The sequence below is a fragment of the Falco biarmicus genome, chromosome 2 (genome assembly GCF_023638135.1).
Source record: "Falco biarmicus isolate bFalBia1 chromosome 2, bFalBia1.pri, whole genome shotgun sequence".
NCBI lineage: Eukaryota > Metazoa > Chordata > Aves > Falconiformes > Falconidae > Falco > Falco biarmicus.
The window spans coordinates 31,134,619-31,158,073 of record NC_079289.1 but is presented as its reverse complement, the minus strand read 5'-3'; the positions used below and the strand labels follow the sequence as shown (position 1 = coordinate 31,158,073).

The 23,455-nt window shown below is 38.6% G+C and overlaps 1 protein-coding gene across 22 annotated transcripts in view; it reads right to left on the bottom strand.

Moving 5' to 3' along the window:
- LOC130144957 (RCC1 and BTB domain-containing protein 2) overlaps positions 1-21,907 on the bottom strand; it is a 34,491-nt gene extending 12,584 nt beyond the window's left edge. The window contains exons 1-10 of one of the 22 annotated variants that reach the window (XM_056329260.1): positions 21,764-21,907; positions 18,068-18,132; positions 16,341-16,434; positions 12,030-12,093; positions 9,105-9,263; positions 8,498-8,648; positions 6,155-6,321; positions 5,281-5,439; positions 3,629-3,736; positions 1,506-1,648 (exon numbers count right to left, since the gene is read on the bottom strand). In XM_056329260.1, coding sequence (XP_056185235.1) covers positions 1,506-1,648; positions 3,629-3,736; positions 5,281-5,439; positions 6,155-6,321; positions 8,498-8,648; positions 9,105-9,263; positions 12,030-12,093; positions 16,341-16,434; positions 18,068-18,086 — 1,064 coding nt within the window. In that variant the 5' untranslated portion in view covers positions 18,087-18,132; positions 21,764-21,907. The other 21 variants (XM_056329268.1, XM_056329265.1, XM_056329281.1 and 18 more) reach the window with 21 other exon arrangements.
- Positions 21,908-23,455: the final 1,548 nt, after the last annotated feature.

The following is a 23,455-nucleotide window of genomic DNA, read 5'->3' as shown; positions in this document are numbered from 1 at the left end:
TATCTGCTGCAGCACATGCTCTAATGAGCCCCTTAGCTCCCTCAAACACAGCTGAGTTTCAAGACTCTGAACGTCCTTGGTGGTGCTAAGCAGTGAGGTGAGTGGCTGCATTAAGCTGTAGAGAACAGGAACTTGGAGAAGATGGAAGAGGAAATGAGGAGACATTTAAAAAAAAAAAAAGGGAATTTGCATTTTGGCTTATAATTGAAAGTTAATGAAAAACTTTTTCCTGCTTGCTTATCGGTAACAGTTATAAACCAACAATTTAAACATACTTTTAATTAAAAGAATGTAATTATTCACACAATTACTATTACTGATGTTTAACAGACTTTCATTTTGAAAATAAAAAATCAGAACCAAACAGCACTAAAAGCTGTTTCTAAGTGTATTTCAGCTACGTTAGGCTATCTTGCTAATCCAAAAGTTCATTTAGGATTTCAAAACTTACACCGTGTACAACATTACACAATCCACTGTTTTACAGCATGAACTACTGCTTGTTTACTTGTTTCCCCAGCTGTCTGGGGAAAACGGCTGGGAAGCAACTTGCTTAAAGCTGTACGTACAAATCTTGCAGGCTGTAGTGAGTGTAATATTCTCACCGACACCAGGAATACATATTCTGGCCAACAAAAGGGAAAGTCACAACAACATTAAAACCTGTATTAAAATATGGTAACATTTTAACTGCAGCCAAAATTCTGGAAAAAAAAAAAATCAGCTACATTTTAAGCAAAAGCACAAACACACAAAGAAATCAAAACCTTAAAAACAGGTCATGTCTCATCACCGGAGTGAGTTACCTCTTACAGTACTGTATACAGAGATAAGTTTAAGAGGAATATCTCACTTTTCTTATCATTCACAACAGAAAGCCAAAATCAAGACCTTAGTAGTAAGGAACAGATTCAAATTTCTGGCCACATATATACACAGCTTTACATTAGCAATAGAAATAACCACCCACTAACCATCAAGGCCTTACTGGAAAATATTTAACTTCTGAAAAATCTAAGCTTAATTTTCAGGCAACAATACCAAGAACTCTCTTTTTCTCCTGGGTTATGAGCTGGACTTAACAGCAGAAATAACACAAATTCCAGGTGTCCAATTTTACTTTTTCTGTGTGTACTTCTTGTGGAAAGTAGCATACTAAAAGTCAATTTATATTCAGAAACAATAAAGCTTTTATCGTTGACTTCAAACAATGAAACTACACCACTGAAGAGAAACTGCAATTAAGGCCTATAAAGTACGGTGTGAGACGAAGCAGAAAATAGCACATTCAGGCTCAGAACATTCAGTTTCTCTTTCACAAGGGTGGTTATATGGGGCAGATTCAAGCACTTTCACTGAAAATTCCATTCACATTTAGCAGAAGAACTACTACAAAAAATTATAGGCCATTTCTTCCAAAAAACAGATTAAAAATGCCATAATTTTTCTGTAGCTCTTCTGAGAGTATGACAACTAATGTCTGACTGCAAGACTGTAAGCATTACCTGTCCTTATCCACCATAACTGTTGTAGGATAAGACTGGTTACTTTTATTCCCAGTACCTAACTGGCCATATGAATTGGCTCCCCAGGCATATATCTGACCTTCATCTGTTAGCACTAATGTATGTGCATAGCCACAGGCAACCTATAAGGAATAATAAAAAGAACAATCTCATTTTTATGTAACAGTAAGTTAATACATAACAGATAGTTACATGTTATGCTATACATTAATGTTATTGATTCTATATCAGTGTAAAAATTAAAAATAATTACAAATAGAGAAACATTCATTAAAAAGGGAAGCAAAGCAGATGAGGTGACTTTGAGGAAAAAAGGTACCAGTGAGGAACCCTGCCAGATCATCTCAAGAGTACAGCAAAGGAATAGCTAGAAATCGAGGAAGAAAGAAAACTATATGACAAATATGAACAGCATGCAGAAAGAGGCAGACAGTCTTGTATTGACCTTGCTCTATGGGCAACTGCTCCACATGAATAGCTTACAGGCCTGTAAAAACAGGTGAGGTCTCCCTGTCTGCTCCTCTACTCCCTGACTGCCAGCCACCCAGAACTGTCCGCTCCCTGTGCCAGCTCCAGTGGACCCTCTGCTGAGATGAGTTACATCATTGGAAGAAAACTCTCCACAGCTGAGCCTGAGGACCACCAGTGCCCACACAAGGTGATCAACAGGAGCAGCCAGTCATGAAAGAGGGAAGAAATGAAACTCTTCATCTTGATGGCAGTACACAACTGTCAGCTCATACCTTCTTGTGGAAACCCACTCGGTCCTGCTGAGCTGCCTCCTCAGGCACCCCACACAAGGTTGCTTGAATATTCACTTTACGACCTATATATGCAGCACATGCTGCACATACAGATAACACAATGGCAAAATTACCAGCAACACTCTTGCTCTGCATGAATTAATATAACATTATAGCTAGATGGCTATCAATTCACATTATATGAAGATGTGTGCTAGTTTTGAACAATCTGTAAAGCAGATATACTGTAAGTACATGTAGTCCACTGACATCCATGAAGCATATGATGTGCTTAGATGAGATAAATCCTGAAGTTATTCACTGATTGGAGGTATACAACTTGGTATTAATCAGTATCAAGCAAATGAAGTGGATAGAAATAGGATCCAAGTCAAACCTACCGGTGCACTCACTCTCTAAACAGGACAATAAATACAGGGGAAAAATAATATTCCCTTTATTATGTTACTCTCCAACACCGACTGTTACCAGCAAAGCTACTGTTTGTATGAACTGAATGTAAAACTATCATTAAATGAGTTTATTTTAAAAGATTTATAAAATCCAAGACTTCCCCTAAATCCAAAGTCTATAAATCCAAAGTTCAAATTAGTCCTGTAAATTTTCACCTGGTTACAAACCCTATGTTTTCTAGCAGAATGTGTCATTTTCCTGACAGTATCCTCTATTTTGGATAAATCAATTAAAAACTGAACTGAAAAGTTCTACAGTTACTTTAAATATTTCTTATCAGTCAAAACAGGTTATCAGTTCGCTAGTTACACTGTAGGCAGGCTATTTGGTAAAGTGTAATAACCACCCAAGATCAAGACTAACCATAGAATCATACCAACTGTTGACCAAAAGCAGTTGGAGACAATTTCTTCAGACTCCAAATACAACTTAGTCACTGTGGCTGGACTGCAATTCTAAAAGTGATACTCAGTCTGCCAGAAAGACAAAATGCTCAACTGCAGCATTTTCCCAGAAAAGACAACGGGGGTTAAATGAAGAATGGGGTTAACAAAGGCTTTCTTATTAACTAAAATAAATAAAAAAAAAAAAACCCAAACAAACAAAACCCCTGTTAAGTTTCACAGGAGAAAAAAAAAGACCTAACATTTCTAATGGCCTCATCCTCTTTCAGTAAAATCCTGACCTCATTGAAGCCAATGGCAAAATTCCCACTGAACTCCACAGGGCCACAGCTCCTCCCCTACTGACAAGAGGTCCATTTTAAGATACATGTTTTTATTCTGATTAATGGCCCTTTAAATAAAGACCTGTTTCCTTTAACTTTAGAATATGCCTTAGCATATTTTCTCATAAAAGGTTTGACATGGAGCATCACACACATACCCGCTGTACACGAATGCCTTGCAAAGCTGCTATTCGGCATGGTGTTGGCTGATTGCCACTGCTGCCCAGCCCAAGCTGGCCATTGCCATTGTAACCCCAGACATAGACCTGAAAAACAGAAACAAGGAGTTTAACTGCTTGCTACTATCTACTCCTTTTGAAAGCAATGTAACTATTTCAGAGTTACAATGATAATTTTCCTTAATACTTTCCATCCCCACACCTCTAGGATCTGTACTACATACGTAGATACACAAAAAACCATATATACAAACATACCTATATATATACACATACATATGTGCATGTTGTTCTGTACTGCAAATTGTGAATGCTGTTTCTGTTTAAAATACCAACTGCATGCTCATCTAAAATTCTAAACTTTCATATTCGTGTTGCTTTTTAAGAGTTAGATTATGTAAGACTACAACATTTTAATAAGAAGAGTATAAAATAAGTGATTCATGTGGCTGTTTCCCAGCACAGAGCAAATTCAGCATGAATACTCTTTTTCAAAGAGCTAATTTCTCATTCAAAAATCCTCTAACAGAAAAGAAAACACACTAAACCAAATATAAACTGGAAGCTATGAACAACAGTTTGATTGAGCAGGCTGTTGATAGCTTTACGCTGAACATAAATTATCAGGCTTCAGTACTTCCCTTTCTTAAGTGACATATGTTCTACTGTAGTCAATAGCTACTTAGGTCTAAACTGAAATGCTTGGAGTAATGGAGCTAGAGAGGATGTAGGCTGCCCAAAATCTTCAGTTTACATGAACTAAACCAAGAACACAACAACCTCTTTGTATCTTTGCAACGATAAAGTACTAGAGGGATTCAAAGGGTACTGCAACAGAACAAATATATGCAATGTACTTTTATTTTCTGCTTTCTCTTGACAAAGTGTGCATATGAGCACTGAAAATTAAAATAGCATTCAGATTATGCTCACACTCTTGACACTTAATATTCTAGTTTCTGTTTGAATATTCACTTCGCTACCTATGTATTTTATGTTTCTATGAATGCTAAAGACAGCAGTAGGATGACTTATTAATCGGCACTTTCATTTTTGCTAGAATATAATACCAGCTCTAAAAATCAGTAAGTTTCTGATACAAATGTAACTATTTTTACATATGAGAACATGAAGCTAGCATGAAATGGAAAGTATACATATATAGATTTGATGTGATTTAATCCCCAAATTTATAAAACTCTCCTGACCTTCACAATGCTATTTTTACCTCAGAATTGTATTTTCAAGTAAACCTGAAATTTGATACTTGAATTCCTTCAACTCAAAGCCAACTTCAATAGCTGATAAATAGAAACAGCTGCTGAATTTTATGAGTAATCTCATAAACCAAAAAGCCCTAAACCAAATTTTAGTGAATAATTTTCCCTGTTTCACTCTACCTCCTTTCTAAAGGAGAAACCATAATCAGCATGGATAGGAAGATGTGCTTAAATATGTCAGAATGTGCAGGACTATTCATGACAAGGGGTTTTACAAGCAGTATAAGCAGGTAGATTTGAGGGAGTCTGAAATGGTACACTTCCTTTTTGAGTAGTAGCTCATTACTGACAGATCTGAAATAATCTACATCAAATAAAATTAAGTCAGAAAATACACTTAAAATTTCTTACCTCTCCATTTTCCACCACAGCCATAGAGCACATCTGTCCACAAGCTATATTAACTACTATTTTATTTTGTAGACAGTTGGTAACTCTTCGAGGAATTGGTTGATTAGCTGTTGAACCAGATCCAACTTGCCCTGAGTTATTATAACCCCATGTGTATACCTGGTGTAAGAGAATTGTCATAAAAGAATGCTACATAATATACAGTTCAAAATACATATGTAAGAGAGGAAAAAAGTTATATGCATAAAAAAACATTTTGAGTTCAAGCGGATTTATCCTTTTGAAGATCTAGGAAGAAATGCAGGTTTACAGTTTAATTGTTTCTTTCAAAAATATGCAACTCAATTTTATATAACTATACCATTCTTTTCTGTTCCTCCAATTAAAGGTATGAGGCAACATGACAGCTACGTTTATGCTGGAAGAGTCCATTGCTAGTTTTCTAGAACCCGAATAGCTAACTGGACACAAATGGCACTTTGAAGTAAATGACAGAAAACTTTTTACTTTGGTGGGCAGAACTCCTTAGATGAATGTGATTTATATTATTGTCAGCTTTAATGCCATTAAAGCATCTACAGTATAGTATAGCATAGGAAGGAACTACCTGCCCTCTGTAAAGAAATTATAATTGATTATTCCAAGCAGATGTGTTACAAAAATCAATGTTCTGCATGCACTTCAAAGCAGCTAGACCTTAACAGGTTTTCCATTTTTATCAAACATTTGTGTTGCATCAGCACTGCAGGGCTAGCAAGAAGCAAGGTCTAATGTTCTAGGTACACAATAGTTTCCTGTTTCTCACACACATGAATTTCATGAAGAGAAGGAGGAAAAAAAAAAAAGAAAAAAGATTAATTCCAGCTATTCTCACCTCTCCATCAGATGTTAACACCATAGAATGATGAGAGCCACAGGCAACTTCAATGACTTTCTTGTTCACCAGGTTAGTAGAGACTTGACAGGGGATGAAACCATGATTTGTTGTGCCATTGCCCAGCTGACTATAAGCATTATGACCCCACGTATACACTTCTCCTTCTAAAATAAAATTTTCCCAATTGAAAAGTCAAATTCAATAACAATATACATATTTAAGCGTGTATGTGTGTATATATATATGCGCGCCCTTTGATGCTCAAGTGCATTGACTTGCTAATGCTACCTTTGCATAGCATGGACCACAAATCCCAAAGGATAGTATCACCATAATCTTAGTAAAGGAAATCATGTAGTTAAAAGAAAGGAGATAGTGCAATACAGAAGAGAAAAGGATGAAATGACAGTCAAGTGTCCCCATTTCAATTTCTTTGTTACTGACGATCAATCACAATTTCTTGTCTACATGTTGGCACTGTTTCCCGCTTTGGAAAATTCAAATAACAAGCTTCCCTCCTTGACAATATGCACGAGGATGCTTGTGAGAAAAAAATCCTATTACGTATTAATAAACATAACATTATTTACTTGTTATTCAAATGTACTATTCACGTCCTTTATTGTGAGAAACATGCTAGTAAAATTAGGAATGCGAGAAATGTATGACTGGGTTAGACCAACGGTCCTCCTAATGCAAAATTCTGTCTCCAACTGGCAATAGAAAAAAGCTGCTGTTCAAGAGAAACATAAGCCTGGTCACTTTTTGTAGTTCCCAAGCATTTACAATCACTAGAGTACAGATATTACCAGGTACTTCTGGTTCTGTTGTTATCCATGAAGCTAACACCTTTTCGTACTCACTTTCACCCGTTTTAAATCAAGTGTCCTCTAGTCACAGTTGTGCAGGATGATGAATAGCTGTCCTGAACTCATCTTGTCTATTATGAGCATTATCTTAATTTTCTAAACCTAAATCATACAATTATTGTATGAGAGCTAGGTTTGACATACAAATCCATCCAATTTCTAAGGAGATTACCAGGATCTCCTTATCCTGAAGAAGGATTCCCTCAGAACTACAAAGTGTGCATCTGTATCAAGATCTATAATTGTGGTTAGATGAGGTTATCCGCATTAAAGTGCTCCTGGGTTGGGACCACAGACGGTAAGGCTAGCTGGAACTGCATGCTCAGAAGGTACATGAGCATGGAGCTGAGTGAAATTGACGTTTCACAGCAAAACATGCTACATTAAGCCAGTATTTCTGGTCTACAGTAACAGGTTAGATTAATTACTTTATCCTGTCAAAAGCAAACAACCTTCCCTTCCTTCCCAACGTGAGAATATAAATTTCAGTAAACAAGTGAAACAGCCACATAGAAATATACAATATAAACTGGAAATTATAGTAATTAACACAAGAATTGTGAAATACATAATGCCTGTCTGAAAGGTGGGTTAAAAAAGGCTGTGCTGAATGGAAGTTATTCATGTGAATGGCGTTACAAGTAAAAATCCTCAAGGACTAGTCCTGGACCTGTTCTTTCGCAGTACTTTATTATCTGGGTAAGGAGTACGAGCGTCAGTGAGATCTGCCAGCAACAAAGCTCAGAAGAATGTAGATAGATATATAAAAAGCATTCAGAATGGCCCACCCTGAAGACTGGAGAAAACAGTGGAATGTAATTGAATATAAAGAACAGTCACACATTTATGATTTCTCTCACCTACCCTTCATCATCTAATTTAGACTACTCAAAAAGATTTATTCTCATTAATGGAGAAAGAGACAAATGTTAACATCATCAGACTAACAGAATCTCACTGGGAACACAGTATTAGTCATTTGTCTTCGAAAATAATGTGCTTAATTATGAACAGAAGGGCCACTAGCATGATGTGGATAACGGTGTGTCAATAAGACAAGTGAAAACAAAAGGCTGAGAGGCGATATAACTGGTCTTTTAGGCACATCCAAAAGGAGGTACAGGAGGGAAAAGATACATTTTAGCAAAAGGACAACATCGGCACAAGAACATAGGGGGATAACATAGCCACTGATGCATTTCAAAAGCAATCAAAAGTTCCAAACTGCAAAGTAAAAATTAAAACCTTCCCAAAGTGGCAACAAGATTAAAGGAGAGCCTGAAAAACTTTTGAAAAGAACTAGCTATAACAGAACTAGCTGACACATCACATTCACCAATGAAAATATGTTGGACTTGATAGCCCAGAACGTCTATCCCAATTCTCTCATATTACCAGCACAGACCTTTCACACCTGCTGGATTAAGTAAAGTGGATTATCTGGAAAAGCAATATTCAGATCATACTTTACCTTCTGTAGCAAGAACAACATGTGGGCCACTTCCATAACTCAGACAGGCTATCTTTTTGCCACACAGAGTATCTAACCTCCTTGGTTCAATAGTGCTCTGCATGTCACCTGTTCCCAAACACCCACTGCAGTTCATGCCAAGCACAAAAACCTGTTATAAAAGAACCACAGAATCATAATTTAGATTGGAATAGAGGACCTTCTCTAAAGGTCAACTAAACCAACCCCCAGCTCCACAAAGGTCTAAAGAGATTAGTTGACTCAAGGCTATGTCCAGTAGAGTCTTGAATACCTCCAAGGAAAAAGATCTCACAACCCCTCCAGGATTTAGCCACTCACAGTAATTTTTTTTTCCCTAATGCTGACTCAGCCTCTTCTCCTGTCACTATGCACCTTGAAGAAATGTCTAACACCACCTTCTCTTTATGCTCTGACTGTGGTAGGAAGCCATTTATTTGAATTGAAAATATTTTAGTAGCAATCAAAACAATCAGACATTTTTGCATGCAACTTTTTTTAGATATACTATCATAGTACTGGCTTTCAGAATAACTTGATACATAAATGACTAAATATGTCATGTTCGTACACATTCTTGGACAATTACCTCATCATTTTCAGTTGCATACAACACTTCATTACCAGCATTGCCAAACACACAGGCTTGACGAATTAACTTGAGCTCTTCTTGGGAACAGAGAGAAAAAATGGGCCATTTCCCAACATCCAGCATCTTCAGGGCTGACAATAATGTTGCCTCCAAGACCTGATATTATGAAAAATTATATAAAATACCTAAACAGTAAGAAATGTATACCTTTGCACAGTAAAAAGGAAAAAAAATTCTACTTTTTCAACCACAAACCAGTGTTTTAATTCTAGAAGGGAAGCCATTAAAATAAACTATATCCTGATCCAGAAAAAAAGTATCTATATGCATGGAGAAAAGTACCTTATAAGATTAAATGGTGAGGTTGTATTTTCACTGCATTCATACAACTTAACTGCTAGTTTACAGAATTCAATGTACAGGATTCTAACATAAACTGTAAGGCATACATTCAAAACTTGAAATTAATTTGTCTTTTTCTCCAATACTAAAATTCCCGTTAAAAGATGAAACCATAAAAAAATCTGCCCAAGGATACACGTATCTTTGAGAAATATACACTTTCTTTTTTTAACATTGAAAATGGAAACCTGAGAAAACTTGAGAAACTTTTTCCTTTCTCCTTTACTTCTGAAATTTACTTGTGTTTCAACAATTCTTGAATCTTTGGGAACTTCCTAAGAATATCTGCATTTTATGTAAGTAGCCATATAATTAAAAAAAAAAGATAATTGAACATTTTCCAGCTTATCCAAGCACAAATTACAAGTTTATAGTTAAAGAGAAAGAATAATAAGTCTCTCCAGACATTAAAACTAGTCAAGCTAATGTCTGGATCTTATGCAACATTTCTACCGCTTTATTATACACAAATCAGAAAAATGTTGCAGTACCAAAATTTAATGGCAAATTTTGCACAGAGCATGCATCAAATTTTTTTTACTGAAATTAAAATGGCTCTGAATGTGAAAGAAAAGCGGCATTACTTGCCAGATCAGAAGGTAAGTAAGAACAGCTTTTGCCTATCACAGGCATTATGTAGCCTACCATGTAACGTTCCTGGTTTACTTCTAGCAAGTACCAGACTTGCAAAATGATCTGTTACAGAACCTTATTTTTTCTACCTCTGACTGAAACAAAGATGCAAATAAATTCTAATTTGGAGTCTGAAGCATGTTATGCTGGTCAGAAGAGTATTGCTTTTTTGATTAGTATCACTTAATACAAAAAAGTACACAGAAACATAGATAACATTTGAAACTACAGTGGTAAACCCTGAATTAATCCTGAACTAAAATCGTTAAACAAATATCTGTTAATCACACATTCCTTCATAATGTATTTCTGAGAAAGGGCAAGAAGTGTTGGTCATCTTCACTAAAGTTGTGGGTTTGATCACACCAGTTCTTTCCCCACCTCCTCACACCAAGTAACTGAGCAATTTCTGCCAGATTTGTAAGTGGAAGGAAAGTAAGATTCTGCTAACACCACCTATTTGGCAGTAGGCAGCTGGATAATCAGACATGTATGTTATTTGATAAGTCAGTAAGCAATTAGGTCCAAGCTATCCTAGCAAATGCTGTCCTTCATGACACCACAGGGTTATAAGAGACAAAGGACACGAATCCACATGGAATCAGGCTTCATTCACCTGCTGTTTGCAGCACAATTTGTTTTATGTCAGAAGGTTAGCATTAATTCTATGGAGGATTTTAAAAATATAACAATGAATGCTGAAAGCATCACTGATCACTCTTTCAATTGCACCAACAAAACTGCATCCTGCTTTTGCTCAAGACTGACGAAGCCTGAGGTTCAAAACCACAATCAGTGTGTCCTTCAGTTATACAGATTCCCTTACTGAAATAATATATTAGTTTCTTTAATATAAGGGCTCTAAATTCTGAGTGTACAGTAGGTCAGAACCCATTCATCTTAAATAGAATAGGTTTTTCCTGTAACTTCCTTCTACAAAGCACTCATATTCTACTTCTATAATTAGCAGGCTAAAACCCCCCAAACTGTAACATTTCTTAACACTAAAATAATACACTGAAGGAAAAAACCCAAACTACTATTATAAAAAGCACCCAAGGAAACACTTCTGATACTGACTTTTTTTAAACAAAAGAAATAAACATTATCACACCAAAGAATATCCATTAAATCCTGTCTGGAATTACCAGCAACAGTCAATGTAAGAGATATTCTCTCACCTTTCAAGATTTTCTCCATTATATATTGTCCCCAAAATATGAAAAACAGATTGAACTATCAGCCTGCCAATATTTATGTCTCATAAGTGATCAGTTCTCTCATTGCATTGCACAATGTCATGAAAGATAGACCAGAATCTGAGATTTCATACGGTCCATCTACCTATCCCAAATGTGTATCAGTTATGCCTTAAGGAATCTAAAACTTCTACAGTTCATTTGATCATTTGGAAGCTTGTTATTCAGTTATTTGTCACACAGACCACCTTAAAAGGCATCATCATTAAGCTCAACATCTGAATGATGTTTCATTAAGTTTTATACACAGAGTGTTTAAAGAAAATAAAAAGGAAAAATGGGAGGAAGTTTTTGCCACAAATTATGCTACAAAAGTTATTCTAACAAGTTTATGTTGTTGAAACATTAGGCTGGAAGATGTAACTTTGGAACTTTATGCTAAATTAAACTAGCTTTTTAAGCCAAATGAGCAATTCAACTTAATTAAAATGAATATAATGTTCTTCTAATATTCTGTGACTCATATAAGCAACATTTCATTTGCCAGTATCATTTTTCTACCTATAGCTTTAGTTTTCTGTTTATCTTAAGAGTTACTAGCAAATACTAAGGTACTGCAAAATGGAACCAAACTTCTTCCTTTTGAGTAGAGCAGTACAGAACTCTCAATACAAATTCACACGCTGACCTTAACACCGACTCCTTGAGGAGGAGGAGATTCATCCTCCATATGGATTTGTGCTTGTGTCCCCCTGCAGAGAAAGAGAGCTGGTTAAAATAACCATATCATAATGCTGCAACAACGCTAACAATACACAATATTAAGCCAGAACTATTTGCATCCATGAGGGAGAAAACAACACACACAAAGCTCACTTAACTTTGGTTTTATATTCAATGTACAGTGATCAGTTAGACTCTGCTCTTCTGTATTCTTACTTACATAAGAAATTTTGGACAAAACTTTTTTTTTTAAAACAAGTAACAAAATTAATCAGTGCGATTGGAAAGGAAGAAGTTTCATTAAACACAATACTCCAATGTCTTTTTATTGCAGGAAGAATAAATTTAGAACCTTGCTGACATAATTTTTCAAGACGTTTCTTTCAGTGAAGAAAAGCACATGCGTCAGAGCTTTCCATTTCTGGCTTAAGCCTTCAAATGCCCTTATTCCAGTTCCATTCTGAGAAGCAATGTTAGAAAAACATTTGGGTCTTTTCAGGTTTACTTAAAATTGTTAAAATAATCACTCTGCTTCAGAAAATATTGCCAACCCTGCAAATGACTTGTATAATTTTTATGACATGCATTATCAATAGAAACAGATTTTCAGATCAGATGTTTCTTCACAAATAAAATATGCACGACTCTACTATCCTTAAATTAGTTCCTAACATAAAGCCATGCAACTCCATTTTCAGTAAAACTGCAAAAATGAGTAAACAGCTCTGAAGCTGTGCAAGCTTCTTTTACTCAACAAGTGAGAAAGTTGTACATAATAATTTTCTTTAAGGTACACTGGTTCAGCCAAGGTTAAAAATCTGTTTATGTTTCATGTAAAATTAAATGTCTGCAAAATTCTGACTACAGGCAGAATAACATCCAACAAACAAGAAGGTACCATTTTACTTAGTTACTTTTCAGAGGAATACCACAGTAAAAGAAGTATCAAATGTAGCTTTATAAGACTAACTTACTACTAAACATGCCTCTTACGTAAGACTTCATGTCTTAAGACCTAGGCCAAGAATATAGAATATGTGAAATTAATATGATTTAAATATTATAGATGTTAATTATTTTTAAAAAATAACTTAATTTACTGAATAAACAAAAATGTATTTATTTAAATAAAATCCAAACAATTGCTGCAGCTTAACTATACTGAACACGCACACTGTTAAGCTTATGTTTTAACAAAACCCACAAATCTACATACACACATTGTATTTTATACACTTAGTCTGAGACATTACATGATAAATTCAGCTCACGTGTGGAAGTCCAGCTACTCTCTTGTCCATGTTGACTTTGAGCTTAAGGCTTTCCAAACGGAAATAAATTGAAGCTAAGTTATATTCCCTTTTAACTAGGAAAGGCTAACGGGCCGATTCAGTTGCCCACACATTAGCACCTCCTGCTATCTGAGATGACCTTGGGGATCCCCAACACCAAATGGTGCTGGCAGATATGATACGCGACCTATAGGGTATCCATGCCATGCTGGAGCAGCAGCTAAGAACAACAAGGCACACAGCCATTTACCATGCTTTAGAACTTAATGGATATAGGGTAACAGTTAAGCTCTTGCTGTTAAGCAATTTGTAATTTTCTTATTTTCTTCAACATACTTTTTCAAACAACAAGAATGCAACCAGTTGATTTTGTGTACACTATCTCTATTTAAACTAGAAAAAACTCACCCAATTAAGGCCTGTGGCATGAGCACAGCCTGTCCAGAACTGTATTACTGAAGTTCCAAAACATTTAATTTCAAATACCTGAGGAGTCCTACTGTGAAACTGATTATCAAGGCTATCCAGTATTTTGCAGCATCAATTTCCAGCACTCACTAGCAATGCTGATATGTTACCCCAGGGGTCCTAAAACTATGGCTCACGGGCCGGATATGGCCCCCAGGGTCCTCAAACCGGCCCCCGGTATTTACACACACACCCCCACCCCCACCCCAGCCAGGGGTTGGGGCGGGGGGGGGGGGGGGGGGAACCAAGCAGCCGCAGATGACTGCCTGCCACTTCATCCATGCACCGGCCCCCTGGTTAAAAAGTTTGAGGACCCCTGTGTTACCCACTTCTTGGCCAACCTTAGCCTACACTCAGCCCCCAAGAGAATAACTACTAACTGTGTATTTTCCAAATTAAATTAATGTAGAAATCTGTTATTTCCTTCCTCAAGCCACTGGATACATAACTGACACCCATGACTCTTCAAGTTCCAATATTTCAATTCAATTGCTTCTGTTTAGACAAAAGCATAATTTGACTTTAAAAAGCAGTTTATTTGTTAGCATAAAGAAAGATAACATTATGATCTAACCATCTCAGGTACCTAACAAAAGGTTCTCCAGCCCACTACTTTTCAGAGTCCCACAGACATGCAGACAGTTCTGCCCTAAATTTTCAAGGCCAAAGATCACTTATACGTCATCACAATTCAGAAAGTTATAACAAGTTTTATCTTATATATAACTAAGAGAAAATTGTTGCAGCACTACCAGAACTAGCCAGCTGCAACAAGGCTTTTACCACCACATACCACGTTAACGTCAATAAGTAGTTCCCACACCTCGCCCGGGCACAGCCACCAATCCCCCACAGGGTTTCAACAGTTCATCTACTGTCCAGGTTGTTTCTTCATCCTCTTCAGGCCAGCCCACCCTGCTTCTTGCCTCTCCTACATCCAGGGCACTCTCTTTGCTTCCTCCAGGTCTCTCTTCATCCAGAGGTCTTCTTCCATACCCCTTATTGCTATTTAACTACTTAGCAGGAACCAGCGACAGCTGCACCTTATCCACATCAGCCAACCCACCGCCCCTGAAGCCAGCCCACAGCTGTGTAATATCAATGTTAATTAACCTGCCTTCATTTCTCTATAACTCCTCTACAATTCCCCTACAGAAAATCACCTTGCAACTCCATTCTTCAGGCTGTTATGCAAACATAGACACCTTATTTCTAAGCAGCCCTGTAGGAGTACATAGGATGGCTCAAATGACACCAATTTATTCTTCCATGCAAACTCGCGTATTCTAATAGAAGTACATACTGATTGCCACATATCTGCATCTGCAAAGGTGTTCTTTCTAAAAACCTGTAATTGATTTAAGAGTAAATATTCACCCTGGGATCCTGAAAATACAGACAGACACACAAAAAATAAAATCATTAAGCCTACAAATAATTCTTATCCGTATACCTTTAAAATACTAGTGATGGTTCATACCTGCCTACTCATAGGAATTTTGCCTCCATAAAAATAAAAATTGTACACACAGAGTAAAGCAAAGAAAAAACAGTATTTTAATCAAAAATTAAAAAGATAAAACCCTGTATATTTGAGTACTTCAGGTAGAGAAGAAAAACATACCCTAGCTATTTCAGACAAGTTATTGAGGTTCATCTACTAAATTTTATAATATGTGTATAATTGCTAAGAATTGCTAGCCACATTTTTCTTAAAAAAGTGTAATTCTTACTTTAGAAAGTAAAAAAGGTAAGCATGAAATATTTCTAATGTATTAAAACTTCATATATATTTTCACTAGCTGTGTTTCCAAAAAAATTCTAAAGTACAGATCAAAAGGAGAAAACTTCATTGTTGTAAATATCCATTTCTTGAGGAAGTGCACAGCATTTTAATACAAAAATATTTATATTAAACCTTCACAAATCTCTTGTCTGAAATCCAAGTACAATTAAGAATCTGGACAGCATACTCTGGCAGTCTGAGTTTAGGTCTTGGAATTTGAAAGTTCTGACCCTGGTTTCAGTCCAGCCATGACATGTCTCTGGGTAAGGCATATACGTATGCTTCTGCCGTACAGATAAGATTAAGGAACACAAATACTAGTTTTAATAGCCAAGTTCTATTAGCAGTATAAAACCATTTAATCCTAAATATTTAAAGAGGTTCACTGACTCATTCAAATATAAACATTCTCCTAGACACTCTCTCTCTAGGAACTTGGCAAGCAAACAAAAACCAGAACTCCACTTGGTATTTCCTCCCACTTAATTTGAGCATTTATGAATCTCATCTGCTGAATCAAAGGTCTGTCTGGAGCTTCTTCCCCAAGGAGTCTAACCACAGGCTTAGGAAAGGTTAGGAGGAAAAAAATCACGGAAAAAAGGAACCTAACCTTCTCCGATATTCTTGATTTCTCGGCAGTTCCCTAGCAGAGTAGTAATGAAATGATGCCAACTTGTCCAAGTGATCTAGCAGGAGAGGACAGACCAGTAATACTGTTAACAGTTAATACCTATTGAACAGGTCACACTCCCTTTCTAGGAAGACTATTTTCATAATTATCTTCCTTCTTCTTGTACAGTGAAATGTCACTATTCCATCCAGTGCTGAAAATAAATTGACAGAATTCAGCTCTTGTCATTCATTCTTCCATTGATGCAGCATTTTCCATTACCAAGAAATTGCAGACCTCGAGAAACAGTAAATGGTTGGTTGAAAAACTGTTAAAACTCCATCTAAAGCATAGTCTCCTCTCCCTCCCTTCTTGCTTTCTCACACCAGACTGTGACTTTTCTTCTGATGCAAGTTCCACTGGCTGCCTACTAATTGCAAGAGCAAATCTACATGCAGTTTAGAGGCTAGATCCAAGAAACTCTGACAGGCTGGAGTATTTACAGTCTGAAAGAGTGAATCCTTGACCTTGCAAGGTAGGTAACTGCTACAGAAATTTCTAATTGAAATTATCTGAGATAAAACAGCTTTATTGTCTCAATATCCAGAGACAAAACTTGAGTGAAAACATCCTGTCAGATGCCACCTCTCTTTTGCATGATATCCAGTTTCATTTGTTGGCTCCAGGGATGGACCTCAGCTGAAGTTTTCAGAGGTTCATCTATAGGCAGGATGCTGTAGTTGAGCTGCATGCTTGAAACCTATTCGCAAAGGCCTTTATTTCAGTAACATCATCAGCCTCAAAAGGAAATTGGCTGCCAAAAATGAAAGCAGTGAAGGATAAGATGCAAACAACACACAAAAGAAAACATGGGCACAAGAAAAGCAAGGAAGACAGTGAGAACACTGTGTCGTTACCCTTGCTTAGCACCATCCTTCAATACAGATTCAACATGTCTGCAATAAAGAGCAAATACAATCAGGGAAAAACATTTTGGAAGAAGTGAGAAGACAGGAAAGAAAACAGAGGGCATGATTTTTCAACTCTCCAACGGTTTAAAGGTAAGTGTTAGGGTCTGGTGCGAAATTTCTGCCCTAAGTGATAAAAATGCTTTGAAAAAATCATATGTAGATTTCTGGGACACCCTTCCCTCACCTCCAGAAAAACCAACCTTGGGGTTTTGGGTTAGCAAGACAAATTTGACTAATTTGATTTTAAAAAAATCATAGTTGATGTTCTAAAAGTCCTATGAGTATAACACACTACTCATATTAAGTTTCTTTATTTCTCCAATTCTTATCCCAATTAGTTTTGTCCCCCTTAGAACTGCTGTCTATCATCATCATTGATGTAGAATGGCGTATTGTTCACCAGCAAGCAACAAGAATAGAAGTGACTGAAAAAAAAAATGCATCGTCACCCACCAGAGGAAAAATGTTCAAAGCAGCAGAAAAAAAAAGATCTCAAATTCTTTTCTCATTCTACAAGCCCTTCAGTCACCCTGAAAAAATAATGTCAAAGCTTTGGCTATCCAACTACTTGACTGAAAAAACACAAAGATTTTGAATAATGTGACCAACAACTAATAAGGAAGAGAAACTACATAACAAACAACTAATGAAAGCCAGAAATACAAAGACCAGAAAATAGTAATGAAGTTTACACTAAAATTATGCCTCTAATAGACCTACTGAAATGTCAAGGTCAACAGCTAAAAAAGCCTGATAAAGAGGTGTCAATCAAAAAATATTTTCACTTAAAAATATTTATACCTCTTTCTACAAGTGCAAAAATACCTTTTGAAGGCAATCAAGTGTTTCGGATCATGGCAACAATGCAAGAACTACCTTCAATGCTGAAAAGCATTATAGGAGGCCGCTGGAGTCATTTTCACATAATTAGTAGTTTACTTCTGCAGTAAAAGAAAAAAATATAATGAGCATTATCACCAGACCTTTAAGTGTGTTAAAATAATCAAACATTTTGTTAGACAGTCTCTTGGGAACAGAATGTCATTCTTCTATCTACATCTAACCTAATGTGATCTAAATCTAACCTGAGATGCTGACAAAAAACATTTGTTCACATTTTTTAATGTGGCTGATCCAAGATTTTCAGAAAATTACCTTGAAAAGCTGTCTCTTTGCTGAATTGTTAGCCAAACTCTAAACACACTTCAGTTCCTGTAATCCATATATACACATAAACATACTAAACCACAACTGGAACAATCGTTAGCTCTTCTTTATTTTAAATGCTACATAAAATTTAATTTACCATATAAATGATTTGGCAGAATTGAAACTTGTACTTGTTCTTCATTTTGACCTTCTGACATGAGAGTTCAAGGAATCAGCTTTAGGGAAATAAAAGTATTCCAAAGATTTCCTTTTAGAAGAGCTTTTAAAAAGTGTTAATGTAACAGAGCAAAATAATTCAAAATAATGCAATAAATATGTGAAAGTAATAACTATTACATTTGTATAAACTTAAAGAATCTTAGTACAGAAAATATTAAAGCTTTAAGAATTTAAGAAACACTAACAGGCCATGAAATTGTTCAGGATAAACCATGTACAAGCTTTGCATATTAGGTGTCATTGCACCTGCATTTGGGAGCCTGACTGGACATCAGTTCAATGCCACAGGAAGAGCATGTCTGGAAAGACCCCTTCTGTTACCATGTAATCATAGTTACTATATTGCATTTAAGAGAAAAACAGCATGAGAATGCACGCATTTTGTTAAGCCCCCTCTCAAGAGATCTCACCTAGCCTAAATTGTTAGCAGTCTGCAGTTACCCGATCCAGCCAAACACTGAGCTGTCTAGCTGATGGATCTTTGACCTCACAATCTGCTCTAGCTGTTAAAGAAGAAATATTCAAGGTTCTACACTTCTAACACTGTCTTAGATGTCCAAGGAAGGTCATTGTAGCCTCATTTAGACTAAAAGCTTTAATTTATAAAATGTAACCTCTAAAACATTCTAAATCCTAATAACCCCCTCAGACATTACTAAACCACATGGCTTTCTTTTCTACATTCCTTGCCTGCTTCCATTTAGCATGGTCTTTCTGCACATTGGGGCCTTTGTCCATGATAAGGGCTCCTGCCTACAGCTAAAAGGGCTACACGTTGGGTCACCAAGAGAAGAGTTTTTTCAAGACAACGTCTAGCACGGTTCCAGCATGAATCTGGCTGTAGTTTATGCTTCCCTAGAACACTGGGCACATGCGAGAGCACTTACCATGAACCCAAAATGCAGCACCTGGGCAGGTGGAGGATGGTGCAATCTTTCCCTGACACAAAGTCAGAATTCACCTACGTATATACATCAAATGCATATACATAAACACATACCTAATATGAAGATATACACACATAACAGGTATTACATACCTGGAGCTGAGAATTCTGATAGTTTAAATTTTTATAGTTATAGCTGTCTGCATAGAAAGATACAGAAGAGAGAACTACAACAGCAAATAGAATGTGTATATGAAAGAAAAGTTCACCCATTTCCTCTGTGACTAAATGACTGCACAACTGCCCATTTGGGTATGTATTTAACAGCCTTCCGATACTGGAACTGACCAATGTTAAGTGGCAAGACCATTGGATTAGACATAACACATAGAGGTTTCCCAATTCTTAAAAATTAATTAAGAGACAAAATGTTATTCTTTGTGGTGCAAGTTTAAGCATCTAGTATTAAATCTACCTGCTGCAGTAGCTTCCACCAAACTGCAACAGACCATATGCATCACGGTTATTTTACCTCAGCTTTACCACTCAGTGGTCTTACCACTATTCTTGTTTTCACTTACATGATTAAAGAAGCTTTAAAAAACAGCTGCCTATAACTAACCCAGAAATGTTTTTTGTCAATTTTTGGTTTACAGCTGCATTTTCTCTCATATTTTTCTTTGCTTACCCATCCTTTTCCTAGTCTTTATTCCCAGAATCCTTTTTGAGATGGGTAAAAGTTCTTTTCAAAAGACCTTTCTCATTTTTTTTGATATAAATTCCAAATAGATTCTACCTTTGGCATAAAACAGCGTCATACCTTCTCTGCTTCCAAGGCCCTCAGGACTCCAGTACAACTAACATCGCTGATTAATCCTCTTGATTTTTCAAAGTTAACCCTTCTAAAACTGGGAATTTCAAACCTGTCTCTGTTTAGTCCTCTAATTTATTCCTATTTCTTTAATCTAATTAAAAATGAGATCCAAGATCACAAGCTGACGAATAAACCGGCTCTCCTCAGAATTTTTCACAGTATCGACTGAAAACAAGTCTGAAGCAATTCAGTGCTTACTTGGCAAGCTTACAGCAGTTGCATGTAAGAACTCAATCTCTTTATGCCCTTCCCAAATGATGCTGTTACCTGTATCTAAGAAAGAAATCCACCTGTGACATAATCCCTGAGAGTACCTCTAAGTAAGCAATATCCTTATCCAAATACAACTCTTGTGGTCTACGGCAGACACCATCAAAAGCTCTTCAAATTTTGCTTTCTCTAAGCAACGATATGCTTCAGGGGTTTTTTATTCACACAATCTCTTCCTGTTACTTTACAGTCCATCACACCATTCACATCCTGTGTCATTCTGTCACATTTATTTCTCATGCCTGGACAGTATTAGCTCTCCTACCCCACATCCAGCAGGGTCATGATTTCTACATGTTTCCCTCACACCACGTCTACTTTCACATCCTTCAACATAAGCGCAGCCCACACGGCTCCCGATGGTGCACAGCCACCACTGCTGAGGATGCACGGCCACCACCGCCTGCACACCTTGCTCCACTCATAATCTCCAGTAAACTCTTTGCTGACTGTGCCCTCTCTTTTCATCACCAATGCTAGAAATTTCGTCTCCATGAGGAAATACAATGCAACCTTCCCATCTCCCACGCATGAACAACCCTTGGTGTCCCAAGTACTCTTTCTCATCCTTAAAGCCGTAACTGGCCACCCGGCCGAGCACACCGAAGGCACTGCCTGGCCCGCACACCTGCCGACAGGGCTCTCCCATGCGACGCAAATTTAACTCGCCGCCAGAAGCTGCAACCCCCGCGTTATCAGCCATTTATACACCAGGTGCCAGAGGAAGACGCCCCAGGCGAACGCAGCACGAGCAGAGCAGGCGACAGCGCCCTTCCCCGCCTATGGCCCCGGGCGGGGTGACCGAAGAGCAGCCTAAGGCCGGGCGGCCTCCTCGGCCTCGCCCCCACAGCGCAGGCCCCCCCCGCGCAGGCTGCCGCAGGCCCCGGGCCCGGCACACCCGGCAGGCCGCCGGCGGCCCGGCCCGCCCCGCCCCGCCGCAGGGCCGCAGCCAACGCTGCCGGGCGCCGGCTGGGAAGCACCGCCCGCGCTCCCCGCCCCTTCCCCGTCAGCGGCTGGCGCGGGGCGGGAACGGGGGCCAGACCCCGCGCGACGGTCCGGCCGCCGCTCTCCTCAGCGGGGCGGCGGGCAGGGCTCCGCCAGCGCGCAGGGCGGGGGGCGGCGGCAGCAGCGATCCCCTTCCTCGGCAGCTTACCTTCCCCGCGGGCCGCGGCTCGTCCTCCCCCCAGTGAGACAAGGGAAGGCGTCGCCGCGCATAGGCGCCTCCTCGGGCGGGAAGGGAGGGAGGGAGGGAGGGAGGAGGGAAGGGGGTTAGCGCCTCCCAGGGATCCACCTACTGCAGCGGCAGCTTGGGAAGCGGCCCGCCGGGCGCGGCGTAGGTAGGGCGGCTGGGCAGGCTGCCCCGCGAGGGCTGGCCCTGAGCGCCAGCCGCTTGCTGTCTGCCGGAGAGCGCTTCCCTGCTGCTGAGCTGAGGCGCAGGGGCCACGGGAAGCCCTGCGTGCCTGCTCCGGCAGGGCCTTCCCCGCCTGGGCCTGGGGCTGCCCTGGGGAGCGCTGGGAGCCCCCGCCGCGTTACACCGAGCCGCGGCTGCGGCCTGGGCCTCAGCACCTGGGGCCGCAGCACAGCGAGAGGCGCGTGGTCGCAGGCGGCTGTCAGGGGAGTGTCAGTATTGCTCTGCTCTTCCGACGTGCAATATTCCCACCCCCCAAAGGAAGTGAGAGGATATAGGTATTTTTCTATTTCTGCTGAGATGTATGTTTAAAACTAAGTGGATAAGCCAAAGAGGATAGCCTTGAAAAGTTTACCTAAAACCAACAACCTGGCTGTTTCACTCGGTTATGGCTCTTACCTCGGGTGTGATAATACCCTGAAATCTTGCTCTGTGTGTTCAGTGACCTTTGCTTTGGTACCCAGTGACACAGGCTATTGCTGTGGGAACTGTATGCAGAAAGAAAGAGTTTGCTCTGGGGCTAGGGATCTAACTTTCTATTGAAAATTGAATTCCTTTATCACCTAGGGGAGCTCTCAGTTTTTCTTGTAGGAATGACAGCCTCATAAGGATGCTTTGATATTTTAAAGATTGATATACTTAGATACACAACTTTGGATGTCCAAAAATGAGACTTTGAATGTCCAAAAATGAGGCTTGTGTAAGTACCTAAAGTAGCAAGAACTTGTCCTTAAGTTACCGAAGGAGTATAGACAACATGGTCTCCATACTTGCTGTGTTATATGACAGTCATGCGATAGGCTACATGTGCCTTGCATCCTGTTCTTTAATGCATGAAGTGCCTGTATCGCTATACCAACTACCAATGCTCTTTCCTGATGTCCCTGATGCATGCATGTTCTCTGCCACTGACTGTGGTGGTCGGTGGAGTCACTATCTCCTTTTAAGTTTGTCCAGTATTTTTTGCACTTCAAAATGCATTCAACTTCCGGTGCATGCATCTGAATGCATTGTAATCTGCAAAGGGTGTACATTTTCTTTTTTGTTGGCTCAGTCACTTTGGTTCTTTCCAAGATAAAATGGAGAGTATTTTTTTGCTAGGAGTGGTTTCTTCATTCAAAAGAGGTATCCATAATGATTTGTATAGAGTGTGGGACAGAAGATGATGAATTTTTTTTTAGGGCACTGGGCTCAGTAAGGATTATATGTGGTGCCCAGTAGTTTTGTTTTCTCTTTATGCAGAATAAAGTGATCACTTTATAACACAAAGCAACTTACTGTCTGTTTCCATGTTTCTTTCTCAGTTTTCTGTTTTCTTGAACACAATACAGGGGGAAAAAACTTGCTGGATCTCAGATGCATGTGTAAATGTTAATAATACACCCAAAATTTTCGGTCAAGCAGATAGTGGTAACAAGACCCAGTGAAAGCTGAAGC